The 14,833-nt window shown below is 50.5% G+C and overlaps 2 protein-coding genes across 3 annotated transcripts in view; one reads left to right on the top strand and one right to left on the bottom strand.

Annotated features, from left to right (window-relative positions):
• The window catches only part of VPS16 (VPS16 core subunit of CORVET and HOPS complexes), a 24,916-nt gene extending 15,459 nt beyond the window's left edge, over positions 1–9,457 (bottom strand). The window contains exon 1 of the mRNA XM_008974758.5: positions 9,328–9,457. Coding sequence (XP_008973006.3) covers positions 9,328–9,380 — 53 coding nt within the window. The 5' untranslated portion in view covers positions 9,381–9,457. The remainder of the gene's footprint in view (positions 1–9,327) is intronic.
• Positions 8,977–14,833, top strand: PCED1A (PC-esterase domain containing 1A). 2 transcript variants are annotated; one of them, XM_034946991.3, is made up of 8 exons: positions 8,977–9,289; positions 10,222–10,366; positions 10,885–10,964; positions 11,074–11,312; positions 11,410–11,560; positions 11,678–11,924; positions 13,843–14,118; positions 14,448–14,833. In XM_034946991.3, exons 2-8 carry the CDS (start codon positions 10,243–10,245, stop codon positions 14,693–14,695), a joined length of 1,365 nt encoding a protein of 454 aa, XP_034802882.1. In that variant the 5' UTR covers positions 8,977–9,289; positions 10,222–10,242; the 3' UTR covers positions 14,696–14,833. The 2 variants fall into 2 exon arrangements, with proteins under 2 accessions (XP_034802882.1, XP_003821341.1); XM_003821293.5 differs by lacking the exon at positions 8,977–9,289 and adding an exon at positions 9,810–9,944.

Genomic DNA, 14,833 nt, shown 5'->3' with positions numbered 1-14,833 from the left:
CCTTGCCATATTGACACTGTGTGTTGCAGGCCTCCTGCCTGCACCAGCACTCCCATTCACACCATACACCTAACAGCCCAGGCTAAGAGTTGCAGCTTGCCTACGTCTTTTTATCCCTTGTAGCCCCAGAGGGTTGCTTCTTGCTTGTCTGATATTATAGACCAGCTCTAACCTGGGCAAACCAACTTCTCTGCCATCCAGTGGGCTGCAACTGTATTTTTCCGAGGTCTGAACCCTAGCCTGAAGACAGGCTCCCTCTTCCAAGTTTGTCATTCCTTGGGTACTCTTCCTTGGCCCCAGGCTATCATAAAATTTTCTTATATCTCATACTCTTTTTCTTTTTTTTTTTTTTTTTTTGAGACAGTCTTACTCTATCGCCCAGCTACAGTGCAGTGGTGTGATTGGCTCACTGTAGCCATGACCTCCCAGGGCTCAGGTGACTCTCCCACCTCAGCCTCCTGAGTAGCTGGGACTACAAGTGTGCACCACCATGCCCAGCTGTTTTTTTGTTGTTGGTTTTTTTTTTTTTTTTTGTAGAGATGGGGTTTCACTATGTTGCCCAGGCTGGTCTCAAACTCCTGGGCTTGTGTGATCTGCCTGCCACGGCCTCCCAAAGTATTGGGATTACAGGTGTGAGCCACCATGTCCAACCATATCATATACTCCTTTATCATAGTTAAATAATTTTTTTCTTTTTCTTTTTCTTTTCTTTGGAGATGGCGTCTCGCTCTGTTGCCAGGCTGGAGTGCAGTGGCAAAATCTCGGCTAACTGCAACCTCCACCTCCCAGGTTCAAGCGATTCTCCTGCCTCAGCCTCCCAAGTAGCTGGAACTACAGGTGCACACCACCACACCCAGATAATTTTTGTATTTTTATCAGAGATGGGGTTTCACCACGTTGGCCAGATAGTCTCGATTTCTTGACCTCATGATCTGCTCGCCTCGGCATCTCAAAGTGCTGGGATTACAGGCATGAGCCACTGCATCCGGCCTTTTTGTTTTGTTTTGTCTTTTGAGACAGAGTTTCGCTCTTGTTGCCCAGGCTGGAGTGCAGTGGCACGATCTGCGCTCACTGCAACCTCTGCCTCCAAGGTTCAAGGAGTTCTCCTGCCTCATCCTCCCAAGTAGCTGGGGATTACAGGCGCCCGCCACCACGCCTGGCTAATTTTTTGTATTTTTATTAGAGATGGGGTTTCGCCATGTTGGCCAGGCTGGTCTCGAACTCCTGACCCCAGCTGACCCACCAGCATTGGTATCCCCAAGTGTTGGGATTACAGGCATGAGCCCCCACACCAGGCCAATAATTCTTTATATTAAACTTTCCACGTTAAGTCTTCTGACTGGACCCAGACTGGTACAGACTTGGTATAGAAGGAATAGTCCCAGAAGACAGACCCCCTAAAGATGGGATTTCGGAACTGGCTTGGTGTTGAGCTCTTTGTCAATGGAAAACTGATGCTATAACCCACTGTATGCACTTGCATCACAATTCATCAAGCCTGCAGTTTACTGTGGTGAAATGGTAACTGAAACATGTGCTGTAGGAGTGACTTCTATATTTGCCAGTGTGGCAGTAATGATGACTTTATAGATGGTGGCATGGGATGGATTGTTTTGAGTGCACTTGAACATTTACAAAGAGAAAGAGATCTCAGGTCTGTTAACACCCAGCTTGAGTCATGTTCTGAGAAGCAGAAGTCTTCTCTAACAGCACCCCCCCCCAAAAAAAATCTTATTTCAACCGGGTGCAGTAGCTCACATCTGTAATCTCAGCGTTTTGGGAGGCAGAGGCGGGCAGATCACCTGAGGTCAGGAGTTCAAGACCAGCCTGGCCAACATGGAGAAACCTGTCTTTACTAAAAATACAAAATTAGCTGGGCGTGGTGGCGCATGCCTGTAATCCCAGCTACTCAGGAGGCTGACACAAAAGAATCGCTTGAACCCAGGAGGCAGAGGTTGCAGTGAGCCAAAATCGTGCCATTGCACTACAGTCTGGACAATAAGAGCAAAACTCCGCCTCAAAAAAAAAAAAAAAAAGAATCTTATTCCTTGTAGCCACATAGCTGCTATTGCTGAAAATCAAACACAAATTTGTGTGAGTTGTTGAATTACAACAGTTGAATTCCCCCAACACACCATTTCTCATGTGAAAATTAGGGTACTGATAGGAAACAATGAGATCCTGAAACTTGGAAGAGGGATATCTGGTTAGATCCACATGAAACTGACAATCTTGAACTCCCAGGTCATTCTGAGCTTCCCTTACCAGAGGGAAGCCTTCCTGTCTCCAAGGAGACTAGCTTTTCCTTGAAAGCCCTGCTAACCTAACTTGGGGTAGCTGTCTTAGAAGCCTCCCAATCCACGTAATGCTGCCAATAGCAAAGACAATACGTGACCCCAATATGGCACCATTCCCGGAGGAACCAGCCTACAAGTTGATTATATTAGGTCTCTTCCATTTCAGAGAGGGCAATGACTTATCCCCACTGGAACAGATACATATTCTGAATGTGGATTTGCCTTTCCTGTCTGCAATGTGTTTTCCAGCACCCACCATCTGTGGATTTACAGAATGCTCTATCCAGCATTGTGGCATTCTGCAAAGCACTGCAGCTAATCAAGGACCTCATTTCATAGCAAAGAAAGGTAGCAGTGGGCTCACAGCCATGGGATCAACTGGCCTTACCCTATACCCCATCACTCACAAGCGGCTGACCTAAATTTACTGACAACTTGGTTATAGCACCAATTGCAAGACAATGTCCTTAAAAGGGTGGGGTTCTTTCTTATAAGATGCAGCCTAGGCTTTTAATCAGAGATGATTATATGGTGTTATCTCCTCCATTTGGGGCCTAGATTCAAGAGGTGGAAGTGGGAGTGGCTCCGCTCACTATTACACCTGATAACAACCTTACAAAAATGTTGCTTCAGACAGGCATGGTGGCTCACACTTGTAATCCCAGCACTTTGAGAGGCTGAGGTGGGTGGGTCACCTGAGCCCAAGAGGTCGAGGCTGCAGTGAACCAAGACTGCACCACTGCACTCCAGCCTGAGTGACAGAGTGAGACTTTGTCTCTAAAAAATTAAAATAAAAAATAAAAAATAAATAGAAGTAGAGCCCTTGTGGTGAGTGAATGCAGGCTGACTCCATATAATAGGACTGTGGGACCCCAGCTGGGTTTGGTGCCTGTGGATGTGTAGCAGTCCCAATCTGCCTGCTACGTGAACCTCACGGCAGTGCTCATCAGACTGGATACATGTACAGAGGTGGTGAGAGGCTGGTGCACTGGAAGGTGGTTCTGCACCATGCAGGGGTAACCAAAGGACAAAGGATCAAGGTTGCTAGGGAAAGGGCAAGAAAAAAACTGAAGCAACTGACTGTGGCTGTACTCTAAGGTGGGCAGGGAGGGAAACATCTACAAAAGGGGGTTCTGCATGTAGACACCAAGAGAACAGACGGCTCCATGAATGAGGATCCTGAGGAGGCTGAAGGATGGGTATATCATGGGGAGGTATTAGTATCGGTGCAGACAAGAGCTTATGGTAAGAGAGGGGGCGGGGCCGGGCACGGTGGCTCACGCCTGTAATCCCAGCACTTCGGGAGGCCGAGACAGGCGAATCATGAGGTCAGGACATCAAGACCATCCTCGCCAACATGGTGAAACCTCGTCTCTACTAAAAATACAAAAATTAGCTGGGTATGGTGGCACATGCCTGTAATCCCAGCTACTCGGGAGGCTGAGGCAGGAGATTTGCTTGAACCCAGAAGGCGGAGGTTGCAGTGAGCCGAGATCATGCCATTGCACTCCAGCCTGGCGACAGAGCAAGAGTCCGTCTTAAAAAAAAAAAAAAAATAGAGGGGGCGGTTTGATTTTAGCATTTCAGAGGTAGAGCAGTTCTGGATGAGCACAAGGGTGGGATGGGAACCAGGGAGGGGGTGGGTGAGATGGATAAAATCACTTGAGTAGAGGTCATAGAACCATGAAGCCAGGTGGCCACTTAAGTCTCCCTAGAAGGTGGCAAGAGCTGGGATGCCTAGGAGGCCGTGGGCTAAAACAACAATCAGGGAGCAGTGCAGTTGGTCAAGGATGTCTGCAGCGACAAAGACCAGGTGGGAAGGAGACACAATGGACCCCCTAAAGGGGTACAAAAGTAAAGGTCAGGGAGTGAAGAGCAATAACGTATGGACCACCTCCTGAAGCCTTAGAGGTAAAGTGGGCTTCTAGAGGACAGTGAGGTGACTCAAACTGTGCCTGGAGGGTAGCACAGGGTATGGATGGGCAGAGTGAAGAGCAGCTTCTCAGAAAAGCCTAAGGGTGAGGACTCTGTGAAGAGAGGCCAAACTCTTAGTGAGGAAGGCCAGCCCCATCTTTCTGCTCCACTCCTACGTCCCAGAAGTGGAAATCTCAGCAGCAGTAAATGGACCTTGGAATCAAATCGAATACCAGGAAATCGTTAAACCTAAGGATGTAGTGAGGTACCGGTAGCCTCAATTGCAGTCCCCTGCTGGAAAGAGTGAAGAAATTCCTGTGGCAGGGCAGCTGAACTGCTGGAGAAGCATGGTCTACCGGGGTGTGAGAAGACCCTTGAGTGAAAATAGATGATCTCCAGCCTGTCCAAGCTAAGATATCAGACCACTAGGGAGGAAGATGCATGTTAGGTATAATCTGGTTGCCTTGGGGTATAATCCAGTAATTCCCAAATCCCAGGCCCTAAAGAGAGTTCACTGTCACTCCTGCAATCCCTTGTTTCCAGCCTGTCTCAAAAACATATACTACTAAAGAACTCCTGGGCATTGCTGCTGGGAATGTAAAATGGTACATCAGCTGCTATGGAAAAAAGTAAACATAGAATTACCATATGATCCAGCAATTCCACTTCTGGATATATACCCAAAATAATTAAAAGCGGAGTACAGAGGCCGGGTGCAATGGCTTATGCCTGTAATCCCAGCACTTTGGGAGGCCGAGGCAGGCAGATCACCTGAGGTCAGGAGTTCGAAAGCAGCCTGGCCAACATGGTGAAACCCCATTTCTACTAAAAATACAAAAATTAGCCAGGCACAGTGGTGGGTGCCTGTAATCCCAGCTACTTAGCAGGGTGAGGCAGGAGAATCACTTGAACCCGGGAGGCAGACGTTGCAGTGAGCTGAGATCGCGCCATCGCACTCCAGCCTGGGCGACAGAGCGAGACTCCATCTCAAAAAAAAAAAAGAAAAGCGGAGTACAGAAAATATTGAATAGATATTTGTAGACCCACATTCATAGCAGATTATTCACAATAGCCAAGGGCTACCAGCAACCCAAGTGTCCATGGAAAGATGAAATGGATAAGCAAAATGCGGTAGATGCATACAATGGAATATTATTCAGCCTCGAAAAGGAAGAAAATTCTGACACATGCTATAACATGGATAAATCTTGAAGATATGATGCTAAGTGAAATAAGCCAGTCACAGGAAGTAAGTGCTATATGACTCCACTTACATAAGGAGTCTAGAGTAGTCAAATTCTGAGACAGAAAACAGAATGGTGGTTGCCATGGCCTGGAGGGAGGAAGAAATGGGGAGTTGTTTGAGGGTACAGAATTTCAGTTTTGCAAGATGAAAAAGTTCTGGAGACTGGTTGCACAACAACGTGAATATACTTAACACTACTAAAGGGTACACTCAAAAATGGTTAAGAGAGTAAATTTTATATCATGTATATTTAACCACAATTTTTTAAAATGTTCTTTTTTTTTTTCAGCCTCCCAAGTTGCTGGGATTACATGTGCGTGCCACTACATACAGCTGACTTTTTTGAAAAAAAAGTTCATGTTTATGTATCAAAAAAACAAAATGAAACAAAAATATAACTACTTAAATAGTTGCCCTCCCTTCTAAAAATAATTTCAGGAGTATATAATGTATCTTAACTCTCCTTTCTTTTACCATAAGATGCTTCTCAGTACCTGAAACTCAATGTATCTAGAACCAAGCTCACCTCCTTCCCTGCCAAACTCACGCTTCCTTTCTCATGATTTTATTTAAGCCCCAAATCCAAGTCATCCTTGATTCCTTGCTCTCCTTCCTCCCCACCAAGTGCAGTCATTACGAATTTCTTCCACTTTACTTCTAAATCTCTGAGACTGGCCCCTTCTCTCCACCTCCACCATCACCACCCCAGTACTGGCCATCCTCAACTTTTTCCTGTTCTGTTCCATCAGGCTCCTAACCATCTCCCTTGCTTCCATTTTGCTTGTTCCTTCCAACTTTTCCCCAGCATTGCCTACAAAAGGAACTTAAAACACACACACACACACACACCCCTTGCAAATCCAATTACATCAACCTTTTGTTAAGATCCTTTAATTGAGGCTTCCCATCGTTCTTCAGATAATGGTGATCTACACGTCCCTGCAGCGTGTGACCCCTACACGAAGGGCATCAACTTCATCCATGTCCTGTTCTTGTTGCCTACAGCACTCCAGCCACACTGGCTCTCTTTAGGTCACTGTGCATGCCTCAGTCCTTCCTGCCTCAAGACTTTTGTGTATATGCTCTTCTCCACCTCCATCCCACTTCATGCACCTAAATCTACTCATCCCCTGGATAGGGTATTATTACTTCTTTCAGAGTGTCTTCTCTACCTTTGACTCCTGGAGTCTGTAACATGTTCTCTTAGGTTATTTGCTACTATACCTCTCTTTATAGTGATTATGATCAAACAAATACTGAGTGATTATCAACTGTCTCGCCTGCTGGCTATAAGCTCTATGATGGCAGGCAGAACTCTTCCACATCTGTTTTATCATACTGGCTCAGCCTGCCAAAGGGATGGGACAAATTAATTAATTAGATTAGCCCAAGTTGCATTTTTAGGATTAAAAAAGTAGCTTAACTTCTGGAGTCCCATAAGAACTGGTCACCGTTTCTCCTCCTTGCCTTCCCAAATTGAGTGGGTTCTCCAGAATACTACTCCCAATACAAAAGAATCCTGTCAGGCAGATAGGACTTGAAATGCAATGTCTGCCACCTGTTTTATCATTCATTCACTGACTCCGACATGTATCAAGTCCTGCCTATGCATAAAGCTATGCACACATATGAACAAAACTAAGTACTTGCTCTTAAAGCATTTCCATTCTGGTGGAAAAGGTGAAACATGCTCTTATATTTTCCTGTTAACCTGCCTGCCCCCAAAACCCTATTTTTTAACAGAGGTCTAGAACCTGTTTGGGTTCAAAGCCTGACTCCACTACTCAATAGCTGTGTAACCTGGTCACTAGTTGTATAACCTGGCCTCTCTGTGCCTCGGCTTCCTCATCAGTAAGATGGTACCTACCTCATGGGATTGTAAGGCTTAAGCAAGTTAAAACACATAAAGTACTTAGCATGTTTAGTACATAAGAAAGGCTCAATAGCTGTTAGCAACTTAAAACATAAATATCCTCCCCAGCAAGCCTTAGACCCCTAATCCTTTCTGGCAGTACAGCACAGGTAAGAGTAGGTTAATCATTCAGATTGTGTCTGTGGCATGCACCCAACACATACATTCTTTTAAAACCTTATTAACATGTCAACAAAGCAAAGACTCATCTGACAAATAAGAGCTCTGTGGTAATGAGGTCAATGTCTGCAGTACTTTTTGATTTAATAAGCCTGGGTAGGCAACAGGTATCTTGAAAATAATACAAGTAAAGTTGATATTTTAAAAGTGAATGTTGTATCAACTAGCTGGTGTGTAAATACTAAATGACATGGCTACCTTGGTCAGCTGAAATTCCTTCTCCACAGAAACAAGTTGAAATCATTTCCTACTGAATTTATGGAATTTTAATGAAGTTTTTGCAATTTTTTCATACTGCACAGGCATATTTCTTTTCTTTTTTTTTTTTTCCCCAAGATGGAGTCTTGCTCTGTTGCCCAGGCTGGAGTACAGTGGTGCGATCTTGGCTCACCGCAACCTCCGCCTCCCAGGTTCAAGCAATTCTCCTGCCTCAGCTTCCCGAGTAGCTGGGATTATAGGCGTGTGCCACCATGCCCGGCAAATTTTTGTATTTCTAGTAGAGACGGGGTTTCATCATGTTGGCCAGGCTGATCTCAAACTCTTGACCTCGTGATCTATACATCTATCTATAGATACATCTATCTATCGATCGATAGATAGATACATCTATCTATCTTAAGGTCAGAAGTTCAAGACCAGCCTGGCCACCATGGTGAAACTCCACCTCTAGCAAAAAATACAAAAATTAGCCGGGCGTGGCGACAGGGGCCTGCAGTCTCAGCCACTCTGGAGGTTGAGGCAGGAGAATCCCTTGAACCCGGGAGGCGGAGGTTGCAGTGAGCCGAGTGCCCCTGCACTCCAGCCTGGGCAACAGAGGAAGACTCTGTCAAAAAAAAAAAAAAAATGCTTTCAGCCCTGAAGGAGCCTGGTTTAGCAGAAGAAACCTATACAAATGTCGCCTAAATATACAAATAGGCCATACCTAACAGACCCTAGCACTGGGCCCAGTGAGGCCCATAGGATTCTACTGGGGGAGAATCAGGCACAGTTCCAGAAAGAACCCTTGAACTACTAAGTCCTGAAGGATGCGCAAAATTCTTCAGTGAGATAGAGAGAAATGGCAGTATCCACAGAAACTGCAGACTGGTTAGGGCCTTGTAATTCTGCGCAGCTGGAACGCAAGATTTGGGTAGGAGAGCGGTAGATGAGGTTGGAGAGACAAACGGGCTGCCTTACAGATAGACGTTCCACGAGAAGTTCGTAGTTTTTCCTATGAGGGAAGCTATGGGAAAATCCTAATCTGGGTAACGATGTAACGGGTTTACACTTTAGAAAAATCCGGGGTTTAGGAGTCTACAACTCCCATGGGCGGGCTGCCCTAACCCAGGGGTTCCCACTTCCGCTGTTCCGGGATTCACGGACGACTCGCCCCCTTTTCCCAGCCTTGGTCAGCACTGTTACCCCGCCCGCCGTGCGATCCCGCCCCCCTCGGAGCGCCCCTGTGGTCTGACTTCAGCAGCACTTTCCGGCAGGAGACTGGGCACTCGCTGTCACCCGCGAGCTGCCTCCCTCAGCGAGATCTGAGCATCTTTCCGGAGGCTAACAGACCTGGGCTTCGGGGTGACCACTGTGCTTGCCTCAGTTTCCTTTTCTGGAGCAGGGGAAGGCCCGGCTCCCTGCCCAAAGGCGGCTGTGCGCTAAGTGGCAGACGCTCGGGGAAAGCCGGCGCGGGGCGGACCCCAGCGCCAGTAGTGACGGGGGCGAACGCCGCCGGGAGACTCCAGCCGGCGGGCGAGCAGGGTAAGCCAGGCCGTGGGCGGGAGGGCGGGGCAGCTCACCGGTAAAAGGCAGAGTCCCCGAGTGGGTTCCAGTTCGCCGTGTAGCAGTCCATGGCTGGTGCAGACGGCAGCTGGGAAGCACCGAGGGGACACCCACCTAGAGCGGGCTCCAGGCCGGCACTTCCGCTTCCGCCCGTCCGGGTCACGTGGCGAGGCCGCCGCCGCGGCCATCACCACTGTGGGCAGCCTCACTTGGCTGCCGCCCCGAGACCCCAGCCCGTACCTGGGCTTCGCGCCCGCCAAGTGGGCCCAGCCCTGGCTCCTGCGCCCTGTGGCGGCCACCTCGATCGCCTTGCTTTCCCTTCGGGCACTGGGGGTCGCTCAGGGCGGGACATGGGTGAACGGAAGTGGAAGCTGTGAGCGTCGCAGCCCGAGGCGCCGAGGCCTGAGGCGCCGTCGGGGCCACCGCGACGCTCGCATGGAGAGCGCTGGGCGCTGGGCTGTGCACCGACGGCTAACCTGGACCCACGGTCTCTGCGGGGCGGAAGCTTTGCAGAACCGACTGGCCGACTGGGGCGCGGGAACATGAGGCTTGGCTAGGAGCCCGCTGCGGGCCAGGCGCGCGGTGCGCAGGCATACCCGGGTCGCGGGTGAATACCGCGGAGCCCCGGGACTTGGTAATTGGCGCGAGCGGGTGCGCGCATGCGCGGGACGGCGGCGGGCACGTGGCGAGGCGCAGGGCGGCGCCGCGCGGGAAGCTCCCCAGTGCCCTGGAGGCCTGCTGGCTGGACGACCCCCTGCCTCTGGTACCAAGTGTGACCAAGGCTGGCGCCACCATGGCTCTGCTGCCGTCACCTCCTCCCTTTAGCATTGAGCAGCCCCGGAGGGGCTAGCCCTGAGGCTGACCTGCCCAGAGTCCCCACCATCGCGCTGCTTAGTGGCCTCTCCCTGCAGCCTGTCGTTGCTGGTGGCGGCATGGTCTTCTGTCTGTCGAGCGAGGAGCCGCGCCGCCCGCTGCGAAGCGACATGGTCCACTTCCAGGCCTCGGAAGTCCAGCAGCTGCTACACAACAAGTTCGTGGTCATCTTGGGGGACTCCAGTGAGTGCCTCTTCTAGGGTGACGCTTCCAGTCCCACACCTTGCAGCCCGTTCAGTGTGTCTGGACCATTTGTTTCCATCTCACATCTCGTCTGTCTTCTGGTCTGTTCTCGTCCAGTAGGTTTTCTCTTTTTCTGTCCCACACATCTTCCACAGGAGTCCTGACAGGTGTAATAACCTGTGCACTTTTTAGCCCATCCTTGCTCAGCATTTCTCGCCCTGACAGCTCCCCATAATTTCCATCACGAAAGCGTTGCATTGTGTAGTGTGTCTCCTGGGTGACTTGGCCGACTTAATTTCTGCCAGGTGATCTTGGGTCACTGTATACTGCTGGCCAGGAGGCACACAGAACAGAGGCAATGCCAGGACTTTTTAACCTCATCTTTTCTCCTGCGTCTAAGTCAACCACAGAGCTGGTGTCGGGCACCTCAGCCCTGGGAAAATGGGGTCCTGGACTTGGAAGGAGCTGGAGCAGGCTGAGGTCTGCCTCAGCCTTGGGATCTCTCTGTCTCCTCCCAGTTCAGAGGGCTGTGTACAAGGACCTGGTGCTCTTGCTCCAGAAAGACTCACTGCTCACAGCTGCCCAGCTGAAAGCCAAGGTGAGGGAAGCTTGGTGGCCATGTCAGTGGTGGGTGGGCACAGACCCTGGCCTGGCAGGGTTCTCCTCCCTGGCATGGGTCTGACCAGTAGGGTGGGGGGGGTGGGTAGGGGGAGCTGAGCTTTGAACAGGACCAGCTGGTGGCTGGGGGCCAGCTGGGCGAGCTGCACAACGGGACACAGTATCGTGAGGTCCGCCAGTTCTGCTCGGGCTCTGGCCACCACCTTGTGCGCTTCTACTTCCTCACTCGTGTTTACTCCGAGTACCTTGAGGATGTTCTGGAAGAGCTGACATATGGACCTGCCCCGGACCTGGTGATCATCAACTCCTGCCTCTGGGATCTCTCCAGGTTGGGGCGAGGGAAAGGGAAATACTGGTTGGGGCTGGAAGTATGGCTGAGGCAGTCCACCCTTGTGCTCTTGCCCACCCTGTGTGTTATCCAACAGATATGGTCGCTGCTCAATGGAGAGCTACCGGGAGAACCTGGAGCGGGTGTTTGTGCGCATGGACCAAGTATTGCCAGACTCCTGCCTGCTGGTGTGGAACATGGCGATGCCCCTCGGGGAACGTATCACTGGGGGTTTCCTCCTGCCAGAGGCAAGTGACTGAGGCCCATCAGGACAAGAGATGGGATAGCAGACTGGTAGATAGGACACCCTGCTTTCAGACCCTGCTGCGTTCTGTGGCTCTTAGAGGCTGCACTTTCTCACTTAGCTCCAGCCCCTGGCAGGCTCCCTGCGGCGGGATGTGGTTGAAGGGAACTTCTACAGTGCTACGCTGGCCGGGGACCACTGCTTTGATGTCCTAGACCTCCACTTTCACTTCCGGCATGCAGTACAGCACCGTCATCGGGATGGTGTCCACTGGGACCAGCATGCGCACCGCCACCTCTCACACCTGCTTCTGACCCATGTGGCTGACGCCTGGGGTGTGGAGCTGCCCAAGCGTGGCTATCCCCCTGGTGAGCCCTACCATAAGTGGGGGGGTAGTGATGCACTGGGGCCCTCAGAGGACAGGGCTCAGAAACAGAATGGGACGCAGCCACTCAAGGGAAGTAGAGGTCCCTTGAAGGACTCCTGTGGCTTCTGCATGCACCTTCCTCAACCCCTGAGGAGGGTTAGATCATCGGAGCAATATTCTTGTCCAAGTTCCAGTTTTCTACAGTCTGGCTGTGTAGTCATTTCTGTGTGCTTGAAGGAGCTTGTACAAGTATTGACCACATAAGGCAGCATGTTGCAAGGGTCCTACCCAACAGATTAACAGGAAAGAAATGGGGCATGGGTGTGAGGAGTGGAAAGACAGGGAGGAAGGGCCATCCAGGCAGTGTGGCAGAAGCAAAGAAGCCCACAGCTGGGGGGCGGGGGTACAGTCAACTGGCAGGGTGTGGAACAGGGATGTTGCATCAGGAAGGCCAGCCTTATGGACTTGGGCTCAATGGACAGTGTTCCATAGGCTTCTTAGTTCAGCCTCAGAGTCCCACTGTGACTGGTGCAGCTTGGTGTAGCTCTCCTCTGGCCCCATCTCTGGGCCTTTGGTGGAGGCTTCTGAGGGCCCCACTCCCCCTTGTTTTGAGGCACTGCTCCCCATCACATCTCAACTGTAACACTCTGCTGCAGAACCTCTGTTTCCATGTCAACACCCTAGTCCCTGCATGCACACAAAGAGGGCACCGTGGCTGATTGTCTCCATGGCTGCTTCTCCCCTGCATCGTGTCCTTAAAGGGCAAGTTTCCTGCTGCACTTGTTGACGACTCACCCCTTTCAGCCCCAGTGTCTAGCACAATTTCCCTGTACACAGGATCAACAGAATTGTATTTGTTGAATGGGAGGCACGAGTCATGTTAGAAGGCCGATTATGGCAGCACAAGAGGATGTGGGGGCACAGAGAGTCCAGGAATATCATAGAGACAGACCTGTAACACTTGGTAGCCAGGAGTTGGAGCATCAGGGAGGTGAATACAGATTTTGGTTAAACATCCCCGTTTTCTTGTTTAGATGTAATAATTGATCCCCAGCAAATGATGGGATGCCCTGAAGGTTGTAAGGCTAGTTTTGATGGCTTAGGCCTTTGAAATCCAATTTGGAGCTACAGAAGTTAGGGCCATGAAAAGGGAGAGTTGATTTGGGGTGGAAGGATGAGTTGGTGAGTTTGGTCACAGCAGATTGATTTGAGGTACTTTGGAAATACAGAGTAGATTTGCAGTCATTGGTACCCAGCAGAGAGATTAAAACTGAGGGCACAGTGGCAGCTGTGAGGGAGACAGAACGATGCTCATGCTTTGGATTGGCAGGAAAGAGGGGCTATGGCAGAAACAAAAGGAGATGAGGGCAGGGGCACTTTTAGGAAGGACTGAGGCTGCTGGCAGTGTCACATGACTGTTGAGAAGAAGGGAATTTGTTAGCAAGTGGTTACATTTAGTAGGAAAAGTGTTGAGGGCATGGGTTTGGATTAAAGGAGGGAGTGAGCAATTGAGGAGGAAGTGGAAATTGGGCAAAACATTCCTTTTGGAAGTTTGGATGGTAAAAGGAAGTTGTTGGGGAAGGGAATAACAGGATCTTTATGTTTGGCTTATTTACTGGTCTATGGGGAGGAGGTGGGCGAGGAAAAAGCTAGATACAAGACCTGGGCAAACAAAGAAGGCTCTGGAGGGAAGTGTGAGGTTAGAACAAAGGTAGGTCTGAGAGGTAAGAGAGAAGGAACACACTTTGGGCTTGGCCTGAAATGAGAGGGAATGAGGAAAACTGGGTAGAGGGCAAGGATGCTCCAGCCTGGTGGCTCTGCTCTCCAAGAGGAAGGAATAGAGCTTTAGAAGTGTGGATGGCCAGAGTTCAGGGCAGCCTGGCTCCCAAGCCTACCTAAAACAACCATCCCATTCCTAGACCCGTGGATTGAGGACTGGGCAGAGATGAATCATCCATTCCAGGGAAGCCATAGGCAGACCCCAGACTTCGGGGAGCACCTGGCCTTGCTCCCACCCCCACCTTCTTCTTTGCCTCCTCCCATGCCTTTTCCCTACCCGCTTCCTCAGCCCTCGCCACCTCCCCTCTTCCCACCCCTGCCCCAGGATACCCCTTTTTTCCCAGGCCAGCCCTTCCCACCCCATGAATTCTTCAACTATAATCCAGTGGAGGACTTCTCGATGCCACCCCACTTAGGTAGGTGCTTCTGCAGCTCCCCCACCTTCTTGTACCTCCCCTTACCCAGCCTCCTATGCCTAGGTGAGCTGAGAGGAGTTGGGTAGCTCCTTGTGCCCCTAGCACTGGGTTTGGTCACAGCAGTCCCTGAGTCTGAAACATCATCTGTAGGTTCATTAATCAGCTCACTGGTTGTCACTGTTTCACCGTCTGAAGGTAGGGGAAGGACTATCCCTTTTTTGTAGATAGGGAAACAGAGAAGCTCACCTGGAGGACAAGAGTTGCTTGAAGGCAGAGCTGCACTCACTCTGGCCAGAAGCCTGCTCTTATAATGACTGGTTCTTTTGTAGGATGTGGCCCTGGAGTGAACTTTGTGCCTGGCCCTCTGCCACCTCCAATCCCTGGCCCTAATCCCCATGGTCAGCACTGGGGCCCAGTGGTCCACCGGGGGATGCCACGCTATGTTCCTAACAGCCCCTACCATGTGCGGAGAATGGGGGGGCCCTGCAGGCAGCGGCTCAGACACTCAGAGAGACTGATCCACACATACAAACTGGACAGACGGCCTCCTGCCCATTCGGGGACATGGCCTGGGTAGACTGGATCTTGGGCTGGGACTGGATGTGCCAATGGCCCTGCAGGGCCTGCCTGGCACCTCAGGTACTGGGCTAGGGTGTCTGCTATGCCTGGTATTGTTCTTGTCCATTGCTGTCACCAATAAAGGCATGGAAGAACA

This window comes from Pan paniscus, chromosome 21 (assembly GCF_029289425.2).
Source record: "Pan paniscus chromosome 21, NHGRI_mPanPan1-v2.0_pri, whole genome shotgun sequence".
NCBI classification, from domain to species: domain Eukaryota; kingdom Metazoa; phylum Chordata; class Mammalia; order Primates; family Hominidae; genus Pan; species Pan paniscus.
This window is presented reverse-complemented; position numbering and strand designations above follow the sequence as displayed.